This window comes from Dromiciops gliroides, chromosome 3 (assembly GCF_019393635.1).
Source record: "Dromiciops gliroides isolate mDroGli1 chromosome 3, mDroGli1.pri, whole genome shotgun sequence".
Lineage (NCBI taxonomy): Eukaryota > Metazoa > Chordata > Mammalia > Microbiotheria > Microbiotheriidae > Dromiciops > Dromiciops gliroides.
Genome location: NC_057863.1, coordinates 467,619,625 through 467,647,133, shown reverse-complemented (window position 1 = coordinate 467,647,133; position 27,509 = coordinate 467,619,625). Strand labels below are relative to the sequence as shown.

Genomic DNA, 27,509 nt, shown 5'->3' with positions numbered 1-27,509 from the left:
AGACGTTCACCTCATTTCTACAGTAAGTCTCCAGCAGGTGGCGTCATTCCAATCGTTACACTAATCATAGTAAATTCTGTTGTAGGCTCTACTGGGCTCCTTTAATCACAAAAATTTTTGTTGTTGTTTTTGTTTTGTGGGGCAATGAGGGTTAATTGACTTGCCCAGGGTCACACAGCTAGTAAGTGTCAAGTATCTAAGGTAGGATTTGAACTCAGGTCCTCCTGAATCCAGGGCTGGTGCTTTATCCATTGTGCCACCTAATTGCCCCCTTTTGTTTTCTTTTAACAAACAATAAAATTGCTTTAAAACACTGGGAGCTATATTGATAAGCCAAACCTGTCCAATACCATGCAAGACAGACGTTGTTGCAAATTAATTTTAGGCACTTCTTGAACATAGACTGTGAGTACTTTCTACCAAAAACAGTACACCGAGCATGCAAAAACATCAAGAATTAATTTTTCAGGACAATGTTATATTCAATGTTCAGTATGTTTTGCTACTTCTTAATTCCATTTTATTTTGTTCAGTGTCCCATAATTCTAGCTGTTATAGTTAATAGAAATAGTAATTTTTAATCAATAGAATCTTCAGGGTTTTTTGTTTTGTTTTGTGAGGCAATGAGGGTGGTTAAGTGACTTGCCCAGGGTCATACAGCTAGCGTCAAGTGTCTGAGGCCACATTTGAATTCAAGTCCTCCTGAATCTAGGGCTGGTGCAGAAACCATTCAAACTATAGCTTTAATTGATACATGATTTTTAAATCTAATTTAAAATATATTTCATTTAAACATCCATGATTTCATCAATACAGACTATCCACTAATGTAGATCACAATTTTTCTTCTAGAGTTTCTGTGCCTGAAAAAGTTGAGACAAATTTAGCTAGACCGGTCTTTAGACAATAAAAATATACTTCATCACTGACGGCAACACAAAGCCTTTCCAACTTGGTAAAACCAAGTATATTTAAAATATACTTTTATTTAAATTGTGTATTTAACAATATACAATAAATCTGAAAAATAAAACATTAAGGAAGAGAGCATACTGTGGCATCAGTGTGACCTGGAGAAAGCCAATAAAGGGACCTATGTCAATACCCAAAATAAAAAAGTCAAAGTAACAACCAGAAGGATGCGGAATGTGTCCCCACTTTAAGAAAGTCTCAGCTTTTAACTACAGCTAAAAATTCTGAAAAACATGTCTAAAACATCATCTGCATTAGATAAATAACTATAACTTCTCTATCCTAACAGGTGGTTGTGAAAAAAGTTTGAGAGTATCTGGAGTCTGAGAATCAATAAAGCTTGAATGCTTTACTTTACATAATTAAAATTTTCATGCTTCCTTTTTAAGCTTGAAAATGTATACTGGCTATAAAAACATAAAACACTAGGCCCTTTATGTTAAACACTGAAGTGATCTAACAAAACCACATGCTTCTGACTTAAAATTTTATCATTTTTATAACATATTTTGGTAGCAATGACCTTTAAATCTTTATTATTATTTATGATATATACATTTGTTTCTCCCTATAACTTCATTAATTTTGAAAAGGCTCACATTAAGTTTAAAGTTACTTCTTGTACAATTTGGATTATACTGTTTTAAAATAGTTGGGATCTTAAAGTTAAGCCAAAATAATACAAAGGAATTTTTTTTAATGACAATAGTATGTTAGTATAAAGGCTGTTCATGGTTCATGGTCAGAGGCTTATATTTTGACTTTTAACAATTTTTTTAAAATATCAATTCAACATTTATAAGCACTTTGAGTAAAAGTACTGTAAATGGCAATAAAGTTTAATATAGATTATTTTAAAAGTCACTTACCATGCACAACCATTCTGAAATAATAATAAACATTCAGAAATGTTTGCTTTTTTTAGTTGCCTAGTTATTAAGCAATACATAAGTGGGAAGAAGTCACTTAGGTATAATTTTCAATGTTCTCAAAATACTGATGTTTTAAAACTCAAAAAGAAAAAGAAAAAAACTTTTTCCCTTCCATAGCAAGCCACTACAAACCAATGACAGAACCTCCACATTTCAGTGACCAGAACAGTATGCATTCTTTTAAAAAAATGTCAAATTCACTCAACAGTTGCCATATAATTTAATATATGTACAGTGATTCTAACTAAAACCCAGTATTTCAAAATTTTTGAAGGGTCACACCATTTGATATACATATTACTTAAAATGCTTTTTCTCATAATTGACTGTGAAAATTTACTTCCTAAATTGTATTTTCATAATTTAAAATACAAGATTACTTAAATAGAGAATATAAATCCTAAAAAAAAAAGAACGTTCTGGAAATAAATTAGTAGCAGTTGATAATACTAAATCAACTACTGCATAAGAATTCCACTCCAGTGTAGCATGTGTTTTGTGTGTGTTTATGATTTAGTCCGATCCCCTCCCACTCCCCCAAATTAAAAACTTTCAGCTTTCTTTTCTTTTTTTAAAGGAGCAGTGCAAAATTTTTCTGGGTAGGTTAATACAATACAGAGAACATAAAGGACAAAGTATAAGTGACATGTCAACATTTATGTACTGGTTTCATTCTAGGTATAAGTATGCATATTATTCATTTAGGTTAGGTATATTATTTACCTTTCTCTAGTATATAAATCAAAGCCATTAACCTAAATTTGAGGTATACACACAATACATATACAAACTGATGCAAAACATCTTTCTCATATGTAACGTTACATTTAAAAAATAGTGGAAATTTAATACTTGTGCTGTTAATTTTTTTTTACTTAATTGAACGAAAAGACAACATTCAACTCAAGGGAGGGTTATACTGATAATAAAGCTCTTGTAGTTAAAAATATCTTCCTCTCCCTTTATACTTACCACAGACTACACAATGTCCTGAGAGGATTCATCATGACAGAAATGTCAATCACAGCTTTAAGACCTAATTTCAGAAGAAACTAATATGAAAGCAAACTGGAACGTGGGACTCCATCTTTCTTTTCAAAGAAGTGGTCTTAATTTGTTTCTTATAGAAAAAGTTTGTCAGTTTATTATAAATATATCTAACCCATTAATTTTTGCAGCTTTCAGGTTAATTATAGTCCAGCACTTCATTTATGCAAAGTCTACAAACAGAGGTCAGTAGAGATCATCTAATCTTAAGTCGTGACATCATCCATTCAAGTCCTTGGCACAATCTGTAAATAAAGAAAATGAAATTATCTAATTAATATTTCACATGGGGGAGGGGGTTGAGGCAATTGGGGTTAAGTGACTTGCCCAGGGTCACACAGCTAGTAAGTGTTAAGTGTCTGAGGCCATATTTGAACTCAGGTCCTCCTGAATCCAGAGCTGGTGCTCTATCTACTGTGCCACCTAGCTACCCCAATATTTCACATTTTAAAAGAATATATACTAATGGCAATTATAGCTCACATTTATATAAGGCTTTATAAGAAACATAGTAGGAGAGACCCCTGGATTTGTAGTTAGAGGATCTGGACCCAAATGCTAGCTCTGCTACTTATTAATTCGCAATCTTGGACAAGTCACTTAACCTTTGGACCTCATTTCTTCCCTCACCTGTAAAACAACTAGATGATCTCTATGGTCCTTTTCATAGATCTAAATCTATGATCCTTAGGCTTTATATATATATATATATATATATTAACCTAACCACACACCAACCTTGAGACAGATATTTTACAGATGAGGAAAACTGGGGGCTTAAAGGGTTTAAGTACCTTTGGGACCCCTCTAGTGAAAATTCTTATGTTTTCTTTGGTTGGCTCCTTTTGTTAATCTTGTTCACCCTTTGAGAGCCTTATTTAAGGCTCAGACTCACCTGGATGTCTATTCCCTGTTCTAGCTAGCTATCTACTCTCTCATTTTCCTGTATTCAACTACCACCTTTCCCCCCATATGTATGTATATAAATGCACATGTGTATATGTGTAAACACACACACACACACACACACACACACCCTTGGTAAACCTATACTAAATCTATATCTTCAGGTATGACTTACTGCCATATCTGAGCAGCAGTCCTAAACCTTTTATTTCTAAATACTTCATGTACATTTGGACATGGATGTGTTAATGCACTTTGAAACTTAACATGTCTAAGAATGAACTCATTATCTTTCCCCCCCCAAAAATTCCAATAAACAAGCCTCATGTTTTTGTCAAAAGGACTACATTCTTCTAGTCTGCTAGGCCTTCGAGTCTACAATTATAGAATCACCTTTTGGTCCTTTGTTCTCTATATCCAGTCCCCAGCTGATACTTATTTTTTTCCTTCAGAGAGCTCCTTAAATCTTTTCCTTCTTTTCTATTCTTATTGTAACCAGCCTCAGATCAGGCCTTCTCAGCTCATAAGCATCTCCATGGGTCCAATGTCTCCCTACTATAACCCATTCTATCACCATATATCACAATTAATCTTTCTAAAACACAACTCTTATCATATATTCCAAAAGTGCCTTGGCCCCTGAACTTCAGGCCATACCGACACCACTGTCTAACCCTGGGCAGGAGATATAAAAGATTTTAGTTCAAGCTCTATCCTTGCCATTGGGGTCTCATCCTTTCTTTTTCTTTTTTTTTTTTTAAGTGAGGCAATTGGGGTTAAGTGACTTGCCCAGGGTCACACAGCTAGTAAGTGTTAAGTGTCTGAGGCCGGATTTGAACTCAGGAACTCCTGACTCCAGGGCCGGTGCTCTATCCACTGCACCATCTAGCTGCCCCTCATCCTTTCTAATCATATCTCTTACCTAACCCCTGATCTTTTCTTGCCCAGATTCTGAGTTGAGTTTCTAACCCTTCCCTAGTCCATTAGCTTGAGTTTCTGATCTCTGCCTTGTCTACTCAATCAGTGTACTTGCCTCACTTTAGTCAACTTCCCTGGAACTATGACTAGCCTGTCTGATTTATGGTACCTAACATTTTTCTCTTTCCCTATCCCACTGCTGCACAAAGTCTGGGCGTAGCATGCCACTTTCCTACCTGAAAATACACAACAGTTTCTGCTATGTCTCTCTGTGTGAGTGAGAGTGTGCGTGTGTGCATGTAAAATACATTCAGTTTAGGATTAATCCCATCCTTAATCTACACTCCTTCTAAATTCCCCTTCCCTCCTTCCCCTCATATTTCCCTGCTGAGTGAAATGTGTTCCTGTACCTGCTTCTGTGTGTGTATTCTTCCCCCTCCTTGAGCAGTTCATATGAGAATGAGTCAAATGTCAGCTGCTCTCTCCACCCCCTTCCTCCTTATTTATATAGACTTCTACCGCCATTATGTACCTCAATCAGATTAATTTGCAGTAACCTTCCACTTTGGTGCATTCCCCTTCTCCCTTTTAATTCTTTCAAACTCATCAAACATAATAGAACCACTCCCAAGCCTTCTGTCTAATTAGATTCCCTCCATGATTCCTCATGATAATAGGAGACACATGTATCATCTTTCTACATTAGAATTTCATATTAGAATTAAGCTCCTTATCCTTGTTTAGTCCTTTAAGATTGTTTATTCATTTTTACATTCTTTGTTTAACTCCTGTGCTTGAACTTGGTCTTTTCACCACGAATGCTTGTAAGTCCTCTCTTTCTTTAAAAGTCTATCGTTCCCCCTTTAGGATCATATGTAGGTTTGCTGAGGAAGTTGTTTTTGGCTATGAGCCTAAATCTTTTGCCTTTTAGAATATTATATTCCAAGTTCTCCACTCCTTTTTAGAGTTAACTATGATTCCTCAGTACTTGAACTCTTTCTTTCCGGCTACTTGTGGTATTTTTTTCCTTGACCTGGAAGCCTTGGATTTTGGCTGTTTCTGAGAATTTTCATTTTGGGTTTCAGTCAGGAGGTCGGTTCGTCAGTCAATAAACATTTATTAAGCACCTACTATACTACACTGGAAAGAAGGGAAGTAACTAGTGGATTCTTACAACGAACTTGCTTCCCAATTTTTCGCTAGTTTTTATATTCATTTATAAAAACATTTTAATTCTTTCTTCAAAACAAAACAAAACAACAACAACAACAACAAAAATCCTCTTGCTTTATCTCTTCCAGGAAATCTGGTTGAGTTTGTGCCCAAACTGTTTTCGAGTCTGCGGATTTGCTTGGAGATGTTTCAGTGTCATTCTCTTCTTCTGAGTGTGTATCTTGGGCCTGCCACTATAATAGCTTTTGTTGTTGTTTGCTTGTTCTTCCCGTCTACATTCTGACTTCAGACTTGACATTAGGGCTGGGCTCTGCTACCTTCCTGGAGGGAAGATCTGAGCTGGGCCTGTTGTGGCTTTCTTGGGGGTACTGAGTGTTGTGTTACTCCAGGATCTCAGGGAAAGATTGGGGCTCAGTGTGCTCTATTAAGAGCAAAGTCAGATCATTTCAACACTCTGAACATTCTAGATTTAGATTTGGATCTCAACAATATACTAACTGGTACTGGATTCAGACCTGTAACTGGGTAGTGGGGTGACAAAGCTGTCTACTGACACCTGTTTCCACATCCTACAAAAGATCAGACTTTGATAATGGGTCTGGAACCCTGTCTTGGCCTTAAGCATTGCCCCTGAGTACTAGGATGCTCCACATGACATGCTCCTGGCCAAACTCTGTCCCAAATGTCCACAGATCTCTATTTGTCTTCCTATGCTGGCCTAAGCTGGAAAATGACTGTGACTTTTCCTTAGATATCTTAATCAGAATTTAGTCTAATGTATTTAGTCTAATGTAGTTCTGTTTGGCGTAGTTTTGAGGGGGACTACTCTGTACTTCTTCTTGCTACTCCCCCTGTCTTCCAATTCTAACACTGTATACTTCAGCTCTTATTGATCTTGAACTATTCTCAAGTCCTATTGCACTTATAGCCTAAACCATAATATTTAGTAGTGAATTATACAATAATTGTATTTTACATATTTTAGCTGGAACAGGTGAAAGAAAATAGGAACTGCAGTCAGGAGACTGATTTGAATCCTGGACATTAATCTACTTATTTGAGCCTTAATTTCCTCAACCATAAAATGAAGGCATTAGATAAGATGACCTCCCAGGTTGCTTTCAAGCTCTATGATCCTATGGCTCTTGAAAAGCAGGAATCCTATTTTATACTTTCTTATTATCCCTCACAATGTTTAGCACATTACAGGTCTGAAGTAAATATGCTGATTTCAAGCAGAAAAACATGTGAATATGAAAAGAATATAATATCATACAAAAGAAGGCATTCTTACCCCTCACCAGTCAGAGCACAGCATGCCTGGATATGCCACTGGTGATCTTTAATTGAAGTTAGCTTCAAAAACTGGGAAATTTCAGCTACTGTCATGCATTCTTTAACATCTTGTTTGTTAGCAAAAATAAGCAATCCAGCTTTCCTTAGATCCTATAAGAGCAAATTAAAACTATTTGTTTCTGAGATTCCCAAGTCATCAAATTCAAAGGTTTAAAGATTTCTGAACTATTCAACCTAGCCAAATAAATTATGATTTAGAAAAAAAATCCGGACCACTGATGTTCACATTTTCAAAAATAATGAAGTTTCAATTTCTTTCATTTAAAAAACCTTTTTGTAGGTTGGGAGGTGGAAGGGAAAAGAGAAAACATAAGAAGAGGTTTCTTTCTAAGTGAAGTCTGTTTGCAGATATAATAAGAGAACTCTCATTGATCTTCAGAATCAGAAAGGAAAACACAAGGCTAATAGAGAATTTAAAACAGAATAAGGACTCCCCAAGTATCTATTACTAAGTTAAACAAAAGCCTAATATCACCCTGCTTGTCCTTTTTTTTTTAATGTAAAATTTCTGACATGGTAGAATAAAAGTTCTATCACCAAAAATTAGGCTCTGGATCCTAAAATCTCCACATTAATTCTGCACCAACTTCTAGCAGCACTGTTCCTCCAAACAAGACAACTGAATAATATATAAGCTTGTTACTATATTATCAAATAATTTATGTGATAAAAAGAGGTTCCCTACATGTTTCATGGTACCTAATGCTATCTACAAAGTTTTTTCGGGGTTTTTTTTGGGGGGGGGAGCAATGAGGGTTAAGTGACTTGCCCAGAGTCACACAGCTAGTAAGTGTCAAGTGTCTGAGGCTGGATTTGAACTCAGGTCCTCCTGAATCCAGGGTCAGTACTTTCTTTATCCACCATGCCACCTAGCTGCCCCACAATAATGTTTTTATTTCATCTTATCATTTGTACATGAGGATCTATTGAAAAAGAGGTCAGACTGATAATACAAGCTGAACTATAGTCCTGGTTTAGTAACTAGAACTCATTTTGTAGACTCTATGGGTCTCTTTGAGACTAGTTAGGCTGGATGACAAACTAGGGCCCACACTTGAAGTCTAGCTAATAGGCACTGCTAGAATTAATGAGGGGTCAAAAGCCTTAATGGAGAGAGACATGAGAATGCTCTCTGAAAACAGGAAGTTCTATATGAATGCAAGATCCTTGTTTTCCTACTGATACTGATATTACACAAGATCCTATTTCATATTTTTATTACTTAGTCTTAATTTGCCTAATGTTTAGCTCAAATATAAACAGAGAGAAATGGCCCTCAATAACTATCTCTTGTTGAATGAATGGTATCCCTGTCTCAACCCCCTCAATCTATATTTGTAGTAAAGTTGATATTCCTGAAACAATGTTTTCATCATATCATTTTCCTGCTCAAAAAGCATCAATGTCTCTCTGTGGACAAAAGAATAAAAGTAAAAGTTCTATTCTAAGCCTGACATTGTAAGGGCCTCCATAATCTGGCCCCAACCCACCACCCCCCTTTTCACCTTACCTGCTAACATTCCCCTACAAGAACCCTTGGCTTTAATAAAAATGGCCTCATTCTTCATGGTTCACAGGACATCTTATATTCTTACAAGTTCACTGCTTTTTTCTATACCATTGCCCCAAGCTCTTCTCCACCAATTACAAATCCTATTGTCTCCTTCAAGCCCAGGCTCAAATTCTTTCCCTAAAGGAAGTCTTCTTGTACCATTGTAATTCAAAGATGTGTCCTTCCTCTGAACTATTTATGTTGTAGTTAACCATTTGCTTCCTTGTGTCATTCTTATATTATATTCTTGTATTATTAACTTTTTTTTTCTAAATTGACTTGAATAAAGACTAATATGTCATTCTTATCAAATTTATGGGAGACATGAAGCTCAGAATTGTTAATATTCTGGATCATGTAATCAAGACAAAAAGATCAAGAAACTAGGACAATAGGACAAATAAAACGAGGTAAAATTGAGAGAAGGTTCTGTATTTAGGTGTAAGAAAGCAACTGTAAGTACAGCATAAAAGACATATGGCTTGGGGAGAATTCATTTAAAAAAGGCTTGAAATGTAATTGGTTGCAAAACATTATCACCAGTTGAAATTTTTAAAATATCAAAAAATAGAATATAACTTTTTGCTAATGTGTCAATTAGACTTGTGATTTCATCAGTGTAGATTACTAATGGTAAGGAATTTCCTTTATCAGTGCAGGCTGGCACCTTCCCTGCAACTCATAATCTTTTTTTTTTCAACTCCTAATCTTAAGAGAGTTTTCTGGGGAACTGAGAGGTTAAGAAACTTGCCCAGAGTCACACAGCCAATATATGTCAGAAGCAGAACAAGAACCCAGGTTTTCCCAACTCTGAGACCAGCCCTTTATTTTCTACTGCTCCATGCTACTGCTGGGAAAATAACTAAATGTTACCTATTCATTATTAATGATGTAGTCAAGGAGATAACATTCTTTTGATCCTGGATACACCTACAGTTTTTTCTGATCCTAATGGAAAAAGGTTTGGATTATCAAGGAATCATTAATTCATCAAATGGAATTACTTTCCACTGGATCCAATTACTACAACCTGCCAAGTTTCAATAACTTTGTCAGCACATTAATGTTTCCTATGACAATTAAGTATGCCAGGGCTCACATATAAAGAAAATAAACTTTTCTGGTCCCAGGTGAGTATCTATGATGAAGGTTTATAAACTCATTCCAGCTATTCTTATATTATATGTACCTGTCATTTTTGGTGATAAAACTAAAATGTTGCTTCGGCAACTAATTTCAGGGCTAGGTGCCATTGAAAATGCAGAAATGCAAAACCAAATATAGTTCCTTTTTTCAAAAGCCTCCTGAAAATACCAATTTTTAAGCTGATTTCCTGTATCTCCACAGGCCACAAATTCTGCTTTATGGCACTTGATAAAAAATAAGTTTGTCTTAATAGTCTTTGTAATATCTCTTTTTGGTGTAGTTGCTGGGACCATGGTCTTATAAGAATGGCACAATCAACAAGGAAAATCAGTTGACCACACAGGGAGAAAATTCCTCCATTTATTAAAACTTTTTGATAACCACACCAAAAAAATTCAGATACTTCTTTGAATCAAGAGATGAGCATTACTGCATGATATAATTTTTTAAACTATGTTAGCCATATTTAAGCAAGGCACATCATGTCACTGTAATGCATTTATAGATTATCACAAACACAAACTGTGATAAGCACGTTATTTTAGCATAAAATGATATTGAGAAAAAAGCCCTACTTTTTGGTTCAACTGTAGCTGTACTGTAATTCTCAGAAGCAAATATTCATAGGGTTATAATACAAAATATATAAGAGCAAAGAGGTTCATTATCTATCATACGTTTCAGTAAGTTATAAGGTAAATAAGAATGACATTCTATAAGACCATGTATGAAATATTTAAAAAATTTTCTACTCTGATATTCATTCATTCCATAATACTAAGATCCTACTATTGATTTCTGAAGGTTCTCCTTTAACACAATCTGTAGGATGTGTATATATAGTCATAATACAAAGAGCACTATAAGATCCAGTACAGGCTTGAAATGCTTAAGAAATTAGGGGTCAATGTTAGCATAGAAAGCAAGAATAAAATCAGTAGTATGTGCTTTTTTTTTTTTTTAGCCATAAAGAAAACCTGCCAATGAAGAGTATTATGAAACTTGTTAGCAAGAGCATTAGGAAGTGACTACAAAACTGGTGATTTGTTAGAGTACCTAAACAAAAGGATGAGGGCAAATAAGAAAAATCCTTTTTTCTACTCAGCCTATTTACTTGAATAGCAGTTTGGTAACTGATTAATAATATCTCATTTTACCAAGTCAAATCTGAATGCCACAGAAACCTCCTCTTGATATAAATAGCTAAGTAATCAGGAGAGAAAGACCAATAGCAAGGTTTCCCACATAACACTATGAAAATATACCATTTGGCTGCTTGCCTAATAAGTGAATATCCCACTAGTTCTAAATTACATTAGTAATGAATTTAAATAACAGAAGAAAGGAAAGTGAAGTCCAGGAAAAATTTTCCTTAGTTAAGTAACTTATTTTCCAAATTCAGAGCACTTCAAAATAATCTCAGAAAGGAGAACAGTGTTTTTCATTTTGTCTCTTCCAAAATAAACACTTTTGTTTGAAGTAGTGATTTTCATATTTAGAGGGTTAGTCAATTTTTAAAAATAGCTACCTTTAAATGGCAAAAGAAACAGTTAAAAGTGAATATACAACACAGTTTCTAATTGGTAAAAATAAAGTTGTTATATGAAGTCAAGATCATATTTCAAGGGAAGCTCTATGTATAAAGTGAAAGCAACTGTAATTTCTCATGGGACAAAATACACATCTACCAGACTCTAGATTATACAGTAAGCAAAATCCATATAGACAAAAGCATTTCCCAGAGTTTTGTCTATAAAAGCAAACTTCTAGAAAACAATTCAATTTGATCATTAAGACTATTTACTATGCGATTTTCAACTAAGTTGATTTGTAAAGAACTTAAAAAAAAATTGGGGGGGGCAGGCAATGAGGGTTGTGACTTGCCCAGGGTCACACAGCTGTAAAGAACTTTTTTTAAAAGTCAATACTTCAGTGCTTCTTTGCCTTTCTCATAGAATAAAGCTTTTAAACACTCAAAATTCTCACTACTATACATAACTATAATCTTATTTTCAATCCATTTAGTATTATCCATGCATACCATGTATATGGCATTATGCTGATCTTTGGGGATACAAAGACAAAAATAAACCATTTGCCTCAAGGAGCCTACATCTTAATTACAGAAATGAATTATGAACATCTGGGGAAAAACAAAGAAATTTCAAGAAGATAATGATAACAACTGGGGGCAGGGAAAAGGGCTTCAGGAAAGGCCTCCTACAGAAAGGTCACACCTGAAATATGCTTTGAAGGAAGTTCATGATTCTAAGAGGCAGCAGGAAGGGGAAGGATATGAATTCCATTCACAGGCATGGAAATTGGGGAATTAACCAGTTTGAAGAAGTCCCAGGCAAATATTTAACTTTGAAGAATATGTTTCAAGTTTAAATTTTCTTACAGGTCTATATTCCTAAACAATCTTTTGCACAGAGATACAAACATTATTGTAATCAAACACAAATTAAAAATAGGAGACTGAAGAATTTTTCTTAATGTGAAACACCCTATCTCCCATTTCTCTTGCTCTATTTTTCTAACACTTTTCCTATTTTCTTGGTCTCTCCTCACCCTCTGTCCCCTTCTTCACTCACAGTGGCCTTTAATGCTCTCTTCAACCCAGGCTCTTCTTCTGGCCTCAGACTATTTTCCTCTCTCCACTGTTACCTCAATTGTGAGGTATGCCTGTTTTTTTCTCATTCTATCTTTTTTGGTCCTTCTAAGGAAATGGTTCTTTCTCTTTGTTGACATCCAAACTAAGAAAGCAAGATAGAAACACATTACTTTTTGTTCCCACAGGACAGTGACTGATGGTAGAATGCAGCTAAAAGGCAAAATATACCATGAAAATAGAATAAAATAAAATATAGAATATTTTATAGTTTGCATTATGTGATGGTTACTTTGTGGGTGTAGTTGTGGGGCAATATATAAGAAGGATCTAATATTTTATTTATCTCTTTTTAGTGTGTTATTTTTTAATATGAGAGCTAAGCTGAGAAAAAGTGTATGTACTAATACACATATGCCAGTAATTCAACAACAATCAGAAATTTTGTAGATAAAGTATATTGATTCTTGCCTTACCATCATCCAATTTCAATATCAATTCTATTTCTTTTCAAAGATTTGGCCTGTATTGGTAAAGTTCCAATGTTTATGTATTACCATTTAAGTGCTACATCCCATGAATCTGCATCAAAGTAGTAAAAAGCATTTAACAGAAGATCTCTATTTTGAAGGTCTCATATTTCTTTACAAAAAAAAAGTTGCCAATTTAATTTCTTTTATACCGCTAGTTCATATTCTAACAAACTTATTTACTTCTATATTATAAAATGCTTTCAGCATTCTTCTTCTCTATAACATAATTCACATTGGGGGGGCAATGAGGGTTAAGTGACTTGCCCAGGGTCACATAGCTGGTAACTGTCAAGTATCTGAGGCTATATTTGAACTCAGATCCTCCTGAATACAGGGCAGGTGCTTTATCCATTGTGCCATCTAGCTGCCACCATAACATAATTCAAAGGTGATTCTGGCTTGCTTAATTAAGATTTATTTTTTCGGTAAGAAATCTAAAAAAAATTTCTTTATTACTAAATCTCATTTTTTCACTCAACTGTGAAACTTAACTGGTTATTATTTTTTTATATCTGCTAAAGTTCCCCTACCCCGAAATATTATTAATTGGGACTGCCATCAAATAATGATTGCTTTAGGTTAATTAAATGAAAAATTATTGAAGAATAATGTGTTCACTTTGGATAGGTCTCTTTATATACAATATATATATTTTTAGTGAGGCAATTGGGGTTAAGTGACTTGCCCAGGGTCACACAGCCAGCAAGTGTCAAGTGTCTGAGGCCAGATCTGAACTCAGGTACCCCTGACTCCAGGGCCGGTGCTCTATCCACTGTGCCATCCAGCTGCCCCGTTATATACACTATATTTTTATAGCACAGTATGCTTTTCACTTAACATATTATTGAAAAAAGTTCCTTCAATTTATTTAGAGGTTTTTTAAAAAAAAATTTGATTTTTCATACAATATAACACAGAACAGCCCTTTGGAGTCAGGTAAGAAATGTATCATTACTATAGTAACTCAGAAAGAAAGTGGTCCTCTACTGTTCACCTGGTATTTTCTAAACTGAAAATTGAGCAAGTAGGCATACCACGGTAAGGCCTTACAATACCATGTGTATAGCTTCAGTACTTTTCCCCAAGGAATACTAACACAGCCAGCAGAAGAATCACTAGCCATAAACAACTGAAATTCTTCAATAAAACTGGAAATGTCTAAGATCCCTTCCCCCAGTAACCAAACTCCCTACACAGAGACCAACACCAGGCTTTCAAGGTCAGAGCCTACTTCAGGATATTTCCCCAATGGCCTCATCCTGAACCCTACAACATGGATTCTATCAGGATCCCAACTGTATACCCTAAGGATTTTTGGACCTTGCCAATGTATCCCAAGGTCCATCAGGCTTTGTTTCCACCCTACTGATGAACCTACATGGGTCGTCTTCTCCAATTAGAATGTGAACTCTTGGAGAACAGGGACTGCTGTGTCACTTTTCTACTGGTAATCCCAGAGTTTAGCATACTGTTTGGCACATAGTAAATACGGTAAAAAGGCAGCTAGGTGGTAAAGTCGATAGAGTGCCAGGCCTAGAGTCAGGAAGACCTGAGTTCAAATTCAGCCTCAGACATTTAATAGTTAAGTCACTTAACTCCATTTACCTCAGTTTTGTCCCTGCAAAATAGTTTGAGAAGGAAATGGTAAACTACTCCAGTGTCTTTGCCAAGAAAACCCCAAATAGGGTATGAAGAGCTGGACAGGACTGAAACAAGTGAACAACAATTTAGCTCCTAAACCTCCTATTGTCTTCTGCATTCTCTAAACCAGACGTGTACCAAACACTTGGGCTAAGTACAAGAGAACACCACCACTCTCCCACATTTTTTCTGTTGTTTGTCACAGTTCCACTTTCAATCTGGGAAACAGCAAAGAGTAAACAGCAGGGCTGGACAGTGTGGTGAGAAGGAGCTTTCTTTCTGAACTGTATTCAAAGAAGATTCCAACATCAACAGAGAAAAGTAGAAAGAACAAATATCAAGTAACAAAGTACACAAATATTTTAAAAGAAATACTACTTACTTCGTGTGCTAACATTTTATAGAGTTCTTCTCTAGTTACGGAAATCCTCTCTCGGTCTGTACTGTCCACAACAACAATGACAAACTAAAATAATTTTAAAACAAAATCATTAGTAATCATATAGTGAATCCTTTAAAACTCATAAAATGCACTGAAGAATAGAGTACTGAACTTGCAAATGAGGAGAAACTGAATGTGAATCCTGCTTTAGATACTCACAAGCCATATGGGCAAGTTGTGATCTCTCTGCCTCAGCTGTGAGATAGAGATAAAGCAACTACCACAACAATGAGGATCAAATGGATAATTTTATCTCAAGAATCTTGCAAATCGTAAAATATTATATAAATGTCAACTATTGCAGTAGAGTAATACAGAATTGTCAAAATGCTTTTTTGGAAAGATTCCTCACTCCAGGAATTCTCTACACCAATGAAATCCCAAGTATGGACTGAAAAAAAAAATGCCAAGAGTGTGGCTGATGAACAAACCATATCTCTCCTATGCACTGATGCAGTGATTGTTAAAAGAATCATTCTGTTTCTGTATAGAAACATACACCTCCTTACTTGGCACTTCTGATACATGGCACTTCTGATACTTGCCAATACACTTTTTGAATGAAAATGTAAGAGGTGGTACCAGAAGAGGTGGTAAAAGGCCTGGCAGGAATCATACTATAACTTCTTAGTTTTATGAGCTCTGAAAAATGGATCACGGCAAGATTTAACTCATTTGGTTCATGGTGGTACTAATCACAGATTAAGTTTAATCAAACTGCCTAAATTAACATTTAGTATTTTTAGAATGCTTTTTTGTTTAGTGTAGTTTTGTTCTGGCCCTAGAAAAAGATATAAATCCAGGGAAGCCTCTGCTATACTAATGAATGGGAAGAAAAGCTTCAGTACTCTACTTTCTCTCTTCTCTTGCTTAATAGATGACTAGTGGTTTTGTTCCTGAAAGAACCATCCTTCCCACCACACATTTTTTTGGGGGGTGTGTGTGTGAGAAAATTGGGGTTAAGTGACTTGCCCAAGGTCACACAGCTAGTGTTATGTGTCTGAGGCCAGATTTGAACTCAGGTCCTCCTGACTCCAGGGCCAGTGCTCTATCCACTGCGCCACCTAGCTGCCCCTTTCCCACTACACTTTAACCAAAGCACTAACCTCATTGCTGTGGTGAATGGCTATCTAAAACATCAGAAAGGTGTGGTGTACATGGAATTCCTTTCCTTTGCTGTAAAAATGTGATCTACACTTGGGGCCAAGATGAGGGGGTAACATAGGGTAATAGAAAATAGCAAGAAGTTACTGTTAAAAGTTTTCTAGTGTTTGTAGGTTTATATTTCATTAACTCATAATCTTTGGTATTCAAAAGAATGCCATTGCATTCTTATAGGCCAATGCTCAAGAAAAAAACCTTTCAGGAAGCAGGATCACCAGCATCAGCATAACTGACATTTGTTTAGCACTTTAAGGTTTGAAAAAACTTCACATTTCATCTCAATTCAAGCTCACAACCACTTTGTGAAGGCTAGCAATATTACTATCCCCATTTTATAAATGAAGAACTGGGGGAAGTTAAGTAATTTACCTTAGGTCAAAGTTAGAATTCAGACCTAAGTCTTTCTGACTTAAAAGTCTAGTACCACTCTATTCACAACACTCCAGTGCTTCATGATATCATCTTATGTCATATTAGCCCCTTTTGACTACAAAGTACTCAGCGTAATTCACATATTCATCTTACAACAATCCAATGTGAAAGACTAGCCTGACTGTTATTGACTTAATTTTATAGATGAACAAGCTCAAGTGACTTGGCCAGGGACACAGGGCTAGATGAGTGGCTGATCCATAACACATGGCCAGAGCTCTTTCTACATGACAAATAAGAATAGTCCACTAAATTGAAATTGTCCAAATACAGTATTATCTAAATAAAACTAAAGCATTACAAATGATACATACAGCTTGATGCTGATTTAAAGAAATATATATGTACAAGCATATATCTATGTAGAGACAGAAAGAAAAGAGTTTTATTAACTAGAACCCTAAAATAATCAGATATTTATTACATTATACCTTTTTTAAAAAAAATTTCATTATACTTTAAAGGAAAAGAAGCAAATGACAAGATGACAAGCTGAAGTAGGAGATTTAGACAAAACTGAAACTTCTTGGCTATTGAAGCTAATCTCCTAAACCTTCAATTTCTACATTACTACATACAAGAATTAATGTTCAAAATGGAACTCCAAACCAAAGATGCAAATCAGGTTCAGGATACCGTATTTATTAAAGCAAGAAATGAATTCATTTTACAAAAATTTTCAATGGAGATTAAAATTTTAAAAAAGGTTTTCCTGTTAAATTTCAGATCATTAACCATAATGTTCTATCTCCCCAAGCATCTGGTTAATAGAAGTTTTACTGCATAGTGGAGCATTACCTCAGTGTTAGTATAGTAAGTATTCCATGAAGAACGAAGGGATTCTTGGCCGCCAATATCCCACATTAGGAAGCGTGTATTATTAACTACTATTTCTTCTACATTACTTCCTATTGTAGGAGATGTGTGTACAACTTCATTCATAGAACTGGGGGGAAAAGAATCAATCCATTATATCATAATTAGAAAGTACTGCTGGCTGATTTTCCCTATTTTTCTACTAAGCAATAAAATCTGACATTATGAATTTCCCTTCATCTTTCATACTCCTAAATCCCACCAACCACAAAGTAAGCTAAAAGTATAAGAGGAGGTGGTTCCAACCATGAAAAGAGCTATTTCTTTTGTTTGTTTGATAAAAGTATTTTATTATTTTCCAGTTACATGTAGAGATAGTTTTCAACATTTGTTTTTATAAGATTTCTATTTTCGAATTTTTCTCCCTCCTTTCCCTCCCTCCGCCGATATAGGTTATATATGTACAATCACATTAAACATATTTCTGCATTAGTCATGCTGTGAAAGTAGAATCAGAGCAAAAAGGAAAAATCTCAAAAAAGAAAAACAACAAAAAAATAGAAATAGTATGGTTCAATATGCATCTAGATTCCATAGTTCTTTTTTTCTGGATTTGGATAGCATTTTCCATCATGAGTCCTTTGGAACTATCTTGGACCATTGTACTGCTGAGAAGAGTCAAGTCTATCATAGTTGATCAACACACAATGTTGTTGGTACTGTGTACAATGTTCTCCTGGTTCTGCTCATCTCACTCAGCATCAGTTCATCTAAGTCCTTCCAGGTTTCTCTGAAATCTGCCTGCTCATCATTTCTTATAGCACAACAATTGTATTCTATTACATTCACATACCACAACTTGTTCAGTCATTCCCCAATTGATGGACATCCCCTCAATTTCCAATTCCTTGCCACCACAAAAAGAGCGGCTATAAATATTTTTGTACATGTGGGTCCTTTTCCCTTTTTTATGATCAAAAAGAGCTGTTTCTACAGAACTTTAGAAAACTCACAGTGGGTTATTTACTAGGAATCCTCAGAGAACTGTGTGAATTAATAATTTCCTACTTTTTACAGGTAAAAAAGATGACATGTAGAAAAATTGAATGTCTTACCCAATATATGAATTAATGTAAGAGCTGGAAACTGAAACTTGAACTTGATTCCTTATTTAGAACCAGAGTCCAGCCTGCCTCCCTATAGCAAAGCTTATTAAACTGTAGGTAGTGACCCCATGTGGGGTAACATAACAATGTAGGGGTTGTGAAAAATCTGGCAACAACAAAAAGTTATATATACCTATTTTATATTCCTGTATACCTGGGGCTGAGTAAAAATTTCTCGGGTTGTGAGTGGAAAAAGTATAAGAAGCCCTGCCCTATAGGACAACTTAAATTTCAGGTGTAATTTATTTTTTGCTTTCCTTAATTATAAATCACTCAGACATGGAATATAATCAGTCACAATTTAGTTTTCTTTAAAAATAATTAATAAATACTTACAATTGGTAAAGAATGGTTGTTTTCCCTGCATTATCCAGACCAACAATGATAACTTTGTGCTCTGAAATAAAGATAATACTGGTAAAATAGATGGATAGAGAATCCAAAATAACAATATAGAAAAGAGTCCATATTTCACTTGTAGCTTTCTATCTTTATACTGTTGGAATTCAGGTGTACTGATACAAACAGGGCAGACTTGAAGCAAATCAGCAAGTTAGTACAAGTTCATTTCTAGGCCCCTACTGACAAAGTAGGTACATAATAAATTTTTATGGGAATTTACAGTCATCTAATTCCAGTTCTATCAGGGACGTAAGACATTAATAGGGTATGGGGTGGAAGAGGCTTTACAAATAATTCATCTAATCCAACCTGCCATTTCACAAATGAAGAAATTGAGACCCAATCACTTTGCGAAGAATATACACAGTAAGTACAATTCTAAAACTGGAACCCAGACACTGACTCAAATTGTTGTACTTCTTCCACTACAAAGGAGTAAGACTCTTGTATGACTAGACAACACAGGGGTAATTCTACTACAAGAGACAATGTTTGACACCTTTGTATCATTTAAATGGACTTAAAGTTCAATATAAGTCAAAAGCATAACATACCCAGTAAACTAATTTGGTTTTAACTGCATTAATAGATACAGAATGCATTGTGTGGCTTTTACAGTGGATCTGAGGCAATTCCAAAGAAGGAATTTTTAAAATGTGTTGAACAATGGTGTTATCTCTACAAAAAGTGCTTAGCCTCCTAAGTTAATGTGGAATGAAAATGAAGGCCAGTGGAATTTTAAAAGGATGTGGAAGTGATATCATCTTGAAAATAGATGAAGTCCCAGAAGATTAAAGTAGGAGAGAAGAAAATATTAGCTGGGTGCTGAAATTATCTACAAGTCGATCCTAGAAGTGTGTGTTTGTTGGTAAAAAGGGAGTGGATGGAAGGGATAGCAATTACTAGCAGATGACAACAGTGACGATTAGGAGATACAATATAAAACTTTATGTTCCTTCAGATGCTAAGATACTCAACTATGTGAGCTTTACTTCTAGACCACATTTATGTTGGACCAGCTACAATGACACCAATATACAAACATTATCAGCAGTTCTTCCTAACTACATCCATCTTTTTCTAAGCTCATCCTATTCCCAGTCTCTCCAACTCTTCATCAATTTGCTTTAAGGAATATTTGGCTAAGTCATGGTACTTCTATCTATGTAAACAAATGAATGTGAAAACAGCAAAAAGAATTCAGGAAGCTGAAAGTGAGTGAAAAATTCAAATCACAACTAAAACTTTCCTCAATTTGGTTTCAACTTAACTTTCCAGCCTCATTTACCACTCCTCTCCTTCATGAACTGTTTGCTCCAACAATACTAATTATTCATTCCAACAAACACACACTTCCAGCCTTGTGTACCTTTGCTCATACCATACCTTTCTAGATCAAGACAGTCCATTCAACTTCTGGACTACCTTAAATACTAGCAAGTTTTTCTTAATAATGTGGGAAAAAATTGCTTTCCTATGCCCTCCCCCTTCTCCACCATGTACCTTAGATTTGGAGAGAGCATATATCAAAAGGTTTAAGCAAGAATGCCCTAGGTGGCGCAGTGGATAGAGCACCGGCCCTGGAGTCAGGAGGACCTGAGTTCAAATCCAGACTCAGACACTTAGCACTTACTAGCTGTGTGACCCTGGGCAAGTCACTTAACCCCAACTGCCTCACACACATACACACGCGCACACACACACAAAAGAATGCCTTAAAATCCTTTGAGAGATGTCAATCAAAGAGGGATAGGATGCTCTCAAGAAATTCTGACAACACTAACAAAATTTTTTCTTATGAAAAAAGGGAAGAACTGACTAAAGAGCCTGAAGCAGGATGTACAGTGTGAGGGCAAAGAAGTGAAGATGAAAGCAAAAGCAGCACAGATCTATAAGAATGTCAAGAATATTAAAGTCTAGACACTTAGAATGAATACCAAGGAAAAGAAAAAAGAAACTACTTGAGGGTGAGAAAGAGTAAAGAAAGGGCAGACAAACTAAATCCCAGGGTATTGAAAGTATTTGAAGATAGGCTTGTTGGACTGTTATAGTTTCCTAACCAACATACTAACATTTTGGTCAAATGCTTTAAAGATATCCAAAGTGTACATCATGACATCCTAGTTTTTTCTTCTCTCTATACCTCAAAATTTCCCCATCAGCTACATTCATTACCAGCTTCTAAGAATCCCCAAATTTTCAAATTCTCAGTATGTATCTGGATCCCCAAACTCAAATATTCAGATGGTAATGTTGGAGTACAGAATATGAATTTTCATGAAGAGGCTTCATATATAATACATACTAGTTCTTGCCTGGGGAGAAAGGTGATCTAATGAACAATGTAATGAAAATTTCTATATTCCTTCAAAACTCAAATGCTACATATAAGGCCTTTCCTGAACACTCCCTGCTAACAGGGTGTCTCCCCAAACACCACTAAGAAATTACCTTGTATTTATTTTGTATACATTTTGTATTGACTTGTTTCTTCTGATAAAATTTTAGTTCCTTTAGGATAGAAAGTTTTTAGTTTTATCTCCAGTACCTAGAACACTATTTGGCACACAGAAGGAGCTTAATAGATCCTTGCTGATTGATTGGAGGATTGTGACTATAATTATCAGAAGAAGTTTAAATTGAAAATGGTGGGGGGCAAGAGAAAGGTGACTACATTCCTTCACTGTCAGATATAAATTATATAGGAAGACTGATACCAATGAAGAAAACCATATGCCATAAAGTTGACATATGCCAAGATGAGGAACAGTCACAATACTTGTGTCTTCAGATGCTTATGGATAGCATATGGAAGTAGAGATTTTGATGCAAATAGATAAATTAGCTATGACTGCAACCTTTGAAAAATCATAGAGAAACACACTACAGAAGTGGAAAAACACAAATGTTCTAATTTTCAAAAAGAGAAAGGTCAACTAGCCTGATATGAATTTCTAGACAAAATTCTAAATGCATTGTGATAAATTTAATAAATGGTTTTATGACCATTTAAAAAGGAAGGTAGGTCTTTTAAAGCAGTTTGTCTTTATGACATTATTTGTATTTGTTACAAGGGAAAATGGGAGGATGAGAAAAATGCTTAGTTAAAAAAAAACAATCCTGCTATCACCCTATTCCAGTATGAATTCATCAAGAATAAGTCATACTAGACTAACTTCAATTTACCTTTTGGGCAGGATTATTAGATGAGCATATCAGGGAAACACCAAAGACAAAAGATTTCAATATGACATTTTGACAAAGTTTCTCAAAATAATCCTTGTGAACAAGATGGAAGAAACTGGGCTAGGTAATTGTAGATGAGTGCATTCACAACAACTACTTGAACAGCTAGTTCTCAAGAGTATTTATTGATCAATGACAACCTAGAAGGTGGTCTCCAATGGAGTGCCATAGGGATCAGTTCTTAGTGATGTTCTATTTAATGTTATTAATGTCTTGGATGAAAGCTTATCACATTTGCAAATGACACAAAGCTTGAAGGAATAGATAACAAAGCAGATGACTGAATAAGGATCCAAAAAAGGATCACAGAAGAAACAAGATTGGCTCCAAAGTCAGAAAATCTCAAAATGAAATCTTAGGTGTTATTTAGCCTTCCTCATACAATATGAAAATATTTACACACAAAAAAATAAAATGTACTTAAAATACAATGTGCAGCAAAGGTGCTGCAGTGATGCAGATAGAGAATGAACCCCTCCTTAACTCTCAGAGATGCGTTTCACATACATAAATAAGATAAAATTGACTTTTGGGTTTCTAGACTGTAACACCACCAAAAACCTTTTTTAGCATTTACTTTTATACTTTTCTCATGGAGAGTAGAGCTCAGCTAAGTTCAAAAGTATGCCAAACATAGAAAATTACTGGGAACCACTAACCCAGTCCATACTTCTAAACTCGGGTCTATACCATGAATCTTAATAGATGAATCCAACTCCTATTAAAGGATCAGAAAGGCTGATTGTACAAAGGAAACCTAGAAAAGTTTCTATAACTTTCCTCAAAATTCATTTTAGCATTAACAATCTCTTTTATCTAAACCTTTCTTGCTATAATAAAATTTTATTTTATGACATCATCCTCTGGTGATCATATTTCACATATTTAAGAAAACATCATAGGTCATTCCTCAAGGCATTATAAACCCCAGAACAAGTAGGGTGCTATCATTTTTAAGTCAAAAAAGGTCTTGCGAAGTAAAGCTTACACCAGAAAACTCTAGTAACTACAGCAAATTCCTAAAAAGCATATAGAGTAATAGCTTGGTGTACTGAAGAAAGAGGATATGGCAAAAAATTTACATTAAAAGTGTTTTTCTATTAATTTTTCATATTCTAACTTGTATTATACTTATTTGTGTACATGTATTCTCTTTCTCTCTTACAAGATTGTAAGCCCCTTAAAAGCCAGGGGCCCTATTTTTATAATCTCAAACACACTATACCTCAAACATGGTACATGAAGGGCTTTAATATCTGTTTATTGAATTGAGCCACATCACAAAAGCATTTCATCAAAGAGCATCCTCTTCAAGCAGAGAGTCAATGATTTGTACATTCCTTAGTTGCTTTATTTTACCTAAATATATCACCTCAGCCATTCCTAGGCCGTTTAATGAATAATCTTCAAACATGCGGAAAAAATGCTGTATAAAAATCAGATTAAAATGATAAATAGCTTAGAATCACTCATACAGTAAATTCTGAAATTAAAAAAAAAACATTCTTTCAAAAGCCTGCTTTGAAAAATAAATTGGAATACATCTCCCTGGTAAAATGAGAAGGGGGGGAGGAAGGGGTAGCTAGGTGGCACAGTGGATAAAGCATAGGCCCTGGATTCAGGAAGACCTGAATTCAAATCAAACCTCAGACACTTGATACTTACTAGCTGTGTGACCCTGGCCAAGTCACTTAACCCTCACTACCCCGCAAAAAAAAAAAAAAAAAGATGAGCAACAAGAGATCCATGAATAAATAGGGCTATCAGATATTCACCCTATTAGTGAGCTAACTGATTAACAAAGGTTCAATGCACTTAAAGTTAAAATATTGTGATAGATTCCAAAGTATGGATTTAATATTTCATCCTTAACGGACACTATAGTATACAAAAGTAACCTCTACCAACATTTGACTAATGCATAAATCATAGAGCAGGATAGAATATTAATTGTATTTGTGTTATATACACTTCATTTTAATAAGCCCCTGTACCATATATTTCTCAATATTCTTATAGATTTGCATCACAAATACCATGTAAAAATGTCCCAGGCTGAGAAATACAGGAAGTTTAACAAAACTAACATGCTAGCATTCTTCAGCACAATGCTCAACACAAATACTTGCAAATACTAGGTATTTATAAATACTTGCTAAATTGAATTCTTTAGTCTTTAAACTTTTACTTATCGTTGATAAGAGACTACTGATAAAAGCACAACTTATTTTTCATCATAGAAATCTAATTTTTATAAGACACTAAAATTAGAAAATTGCAGAATACAAGGTTTATTGAAGAGTCAAATTTTCCAAATAGTCACAACAGGCTTTTCTAAAATGTGACAAAGATCCTAGAACTGGAAGGCAGTACAAGAGATTAATTGGTCTGGCCCATAGGCCTTAAGGCAGGTAAGACTGCATCCCCTACAGATAATGCAACTGAATTTCAAGGAGGTTAAATTTTTAGAGCTCAAGGAGACCTAAAGGATCATTAAGTACAATTTTCTTATTTTACAAATGATGAAAGTGAAGCCTAGAGGAGTGAAATAACTTGCCTAGTATATACAATTAGTTAATAAGAATTATGACAATTTTTTACTAGAACAAATATAAATGTAGAAAGAAATGTAATTTGATATATTTTACTTTCAATTAAAATTTTATGAGGGCAGCTAGATGGCGAAGTGAATAAGCACCGGCCCTGGATTCAGGAGTACCTGAGTTCAAATCTGGCCTCAGACACTTACTAGCTGTGTGACCCTGGGCAAGTCACTTGACCCCAATTGCCTCACCAAAAAAATTAATTAATTAATTAAAAAAAATTTTATGTACTGTCTAGAGTAGTTCCTTGAATTAGTTTTTGTTTTGTGTGTGTGTGTGTGGTTTTTTGTAAAATTAAATAAACAAGGGGCATAACCATTACAAGTTGCAATCCTAACCCCTACCAATCATATCCTTCTTCAGGGAACTAAAAACATAAAGGAGTAAGTAGTGTGGTGACTTTTGTCACAGAAACCACTTCATATTCAAACGTGACCCTAAGAACTTTGGTATATGACAACATCATGAACACAAAGAACAGACTATAAATTATTGATAGTATAAATGATGAGTCAGGAAACCCAGCTTAAAAAACAGAAAAGAAAAATGGGAAAATCCCATTTTGAGCAGTTTTGTCTTCATTAAGGTGTCAATCACTTTCTGATTTTAAAGGTCAGTACTCATGTTTCATAATAATTGTTGAAATCTTACAGACATAAATATTCGTCTGTTTCAAAAGAACAGAGACTTATCATTAATTATAGAAACAACTGACTTGGTAACTACTGGTAACACTTTTATAAGCCCAATCATTTCCAAAACAGGATTAGAAAAAAGGTAAAAGATTTTGGGTACTAAATCAGGGGTTCTTAACATGAGGTGGGGCTCAATAAATTTCAGGAAATCTGTGAACTTGAATGAGAAAAAAAAATCACATCTTTATTTTCACTAACCCCTAACTCCAGGGTTCTTAACTTGGGGCGCATGGACTTTTTTGTTTTCCAAAAAATTTTGATAACTGCACCTTCAACGCGATTAGTTTCCTTTGTTATTTTATGTGATTTATTTAATGCACCGGAGAACATTAGTCTCGAGAAGGTTCCATAGGCTTCACCAGATTGCCGAAAGGGTCCATGACCCCACACCAAAAAGAATAAGAACCCTTGCTCTCTCCAAAATTTAGCATTTCCTTCTATTATGAACGTAGGCAAGGGGTACCTATGACTTTGTCACCAGGAGAAATCACGGGCATTTTCACATCACAATAAGCTGTAGCCAAGATCTCGAAATATCAATTATGCACATCACTCATTCAAAATTAATTTTCATGCCTTAAAAGTACCTTCAGGCAACCATCTCATAATATTTAAAAGAGATGATAACAGCATAAACCAAACTACCAAAAGTGTCAAACAGCTTTAACGTAAAACATTTGACCCGGGTCCCTAACAAATACCTAAAGACTGCTCCAAAGAACTGGCAGAAGAATCCCAAGAATCAAAGGCTTTCCAAGTTGGAAGGGGGCCTTTAGCTATCATCTAGTCCAATCCGCTCCTTTTCAAGTCAACGAAACTAAGGCCTCAGAGAAGAGGGGAGCCACAGATGTGGAGTTTCTCTTAGTCACGAACCTGCCAAGCCGGGGGATCCCCTAAGTTTTGCAGACTATGAAAACCTCTCTCGTTCCTCCTCGGTGGGGCTCGCCTTCCTATAGAGCTAAAGGGTAGTAACTTAAGGACCCCCCCCCCCCGACTCCAATTATAAAAGTTGGAAAGAGGCACGTGTCGCCAGCCAGGGCAGGGGGATGGCAGCCTGGTAATCCCGGGAGAAGGGGGTGTGTGAAGAGGAGAGACCCTAGCGCACCCCTGTCCTCCACCTCCTATTACATTCCTAGCCAAGGAAGAAACGTACGAGCCTGGGAGCAGGGACTTTAGGAAGAATGGAGGAGAAAGGAGGGGAGGTGTGCAAGGAAGCATCCCCGGACAGGTCTATGGGAAGAAAGGGCTCGGGTCCGCGAGAAGAGACACCTGGCGCGCCTTCCCCCGCGGCTCCAAGGGAGCCACGTTCCCTACCCCACCCCCGGAGAACGCGCGGCGCCGCGGCTGGAAATGTCCCTTTCGTCTCCCCTTAGGCGCCTCCCGTCTCCCCTCCAGCTCAGGCCTCCCTCCCTCCCTCCGTCTCTCACCCTGGTGATTGAACAGTCTCCATATCCTGGTGAAGAGGATTCCCATCCTCAAAGCAGCAGCCCCCGCCCCGGCCACCCAGGCCGCCTCCCCTCCCCCGGCTCAGTACCCGACGGCCAAGAGGAAGGAGGAAGAAAAGGAGGAAGACAAGCCAGAGACCCCACGGCCTCGGCGGCTACTGCTTTTGCCACCGGCCCGCTCTACGGGAGCCGGAGGGAGGCCGAAGGCCAGGCTACCGCGCTGCGCATGAGGCCCCGCCGCCGCTACCGCCGCGGCGCGCTCCGGGCTCGCGGACATCGCCGCCTTGTCGGGAAGGAGCCTTACCGGCCAC

At 36.1% G+C, this 27,509-nt stretch overlaps 1 protein-coding gene across 2 annotated transcripts; it reads right to left on the bottom strand.

Moving 5' to 3' along the window:
- Positions 1-966: 966 nt before the first annotated feature.
- ARL5A (ADP ribosylation factor like GTPase 5A) lies at positions 967-27,509 on the bottom strand. 2 transcript variants are annotated; one of them, XM_043995277.1, is made up of 6 exons: positions 27,181-27,509; positions 19,144-19,204; positions 17,624-17,771; positions 15,170-15,253; positions 7,243-7,394; positions 967-3,196 (listed from the first exon to the last, which is right to left on the bottom strand). In XM_043995277.1, exons 1-6 carry the CDS (start codon positions 27,224-27,226, stop codon positions 3,148-3,150), a joined length of 540 nt encoding a protein of 179 aa, XP_043851212.1. In that variant the 5' UTR covers positions 27,227-27,509; the 3' UTR covers positions 967-3,147. The 2 variants fall into 2 exon arrangements, with proteins under 2 accessions (XP_043851212.1, XP_043851213.1); XM_043995278.1 differs by having other exon boundaries at positions 27,288-27,509.

Bases quoted from the DNA above. Each gene is read 5' to 3' on its own strand.
- ARL5A (XM_043995277.1), bottom strand. From the start codon at position 27,226: ATGGGAATCCTCTTCACCAGGATATGGAGACTGTTCAATCACCAGG. The intron at 7,395-15,169 runs GTAAGTAGTATT...TTGCTCTTATAG, and splicing joins ATAAAATGTTAGCACACGAA to GATCTAAGGAAAGCTGGATT. The intron at 3,197-7,242 runs GTAAGAATGCCT...CTTTATTTACAG, and splicing joins TGTGCTCTGACTGGTGAGGG to ATTGTGCCAAGGACTTGAAT.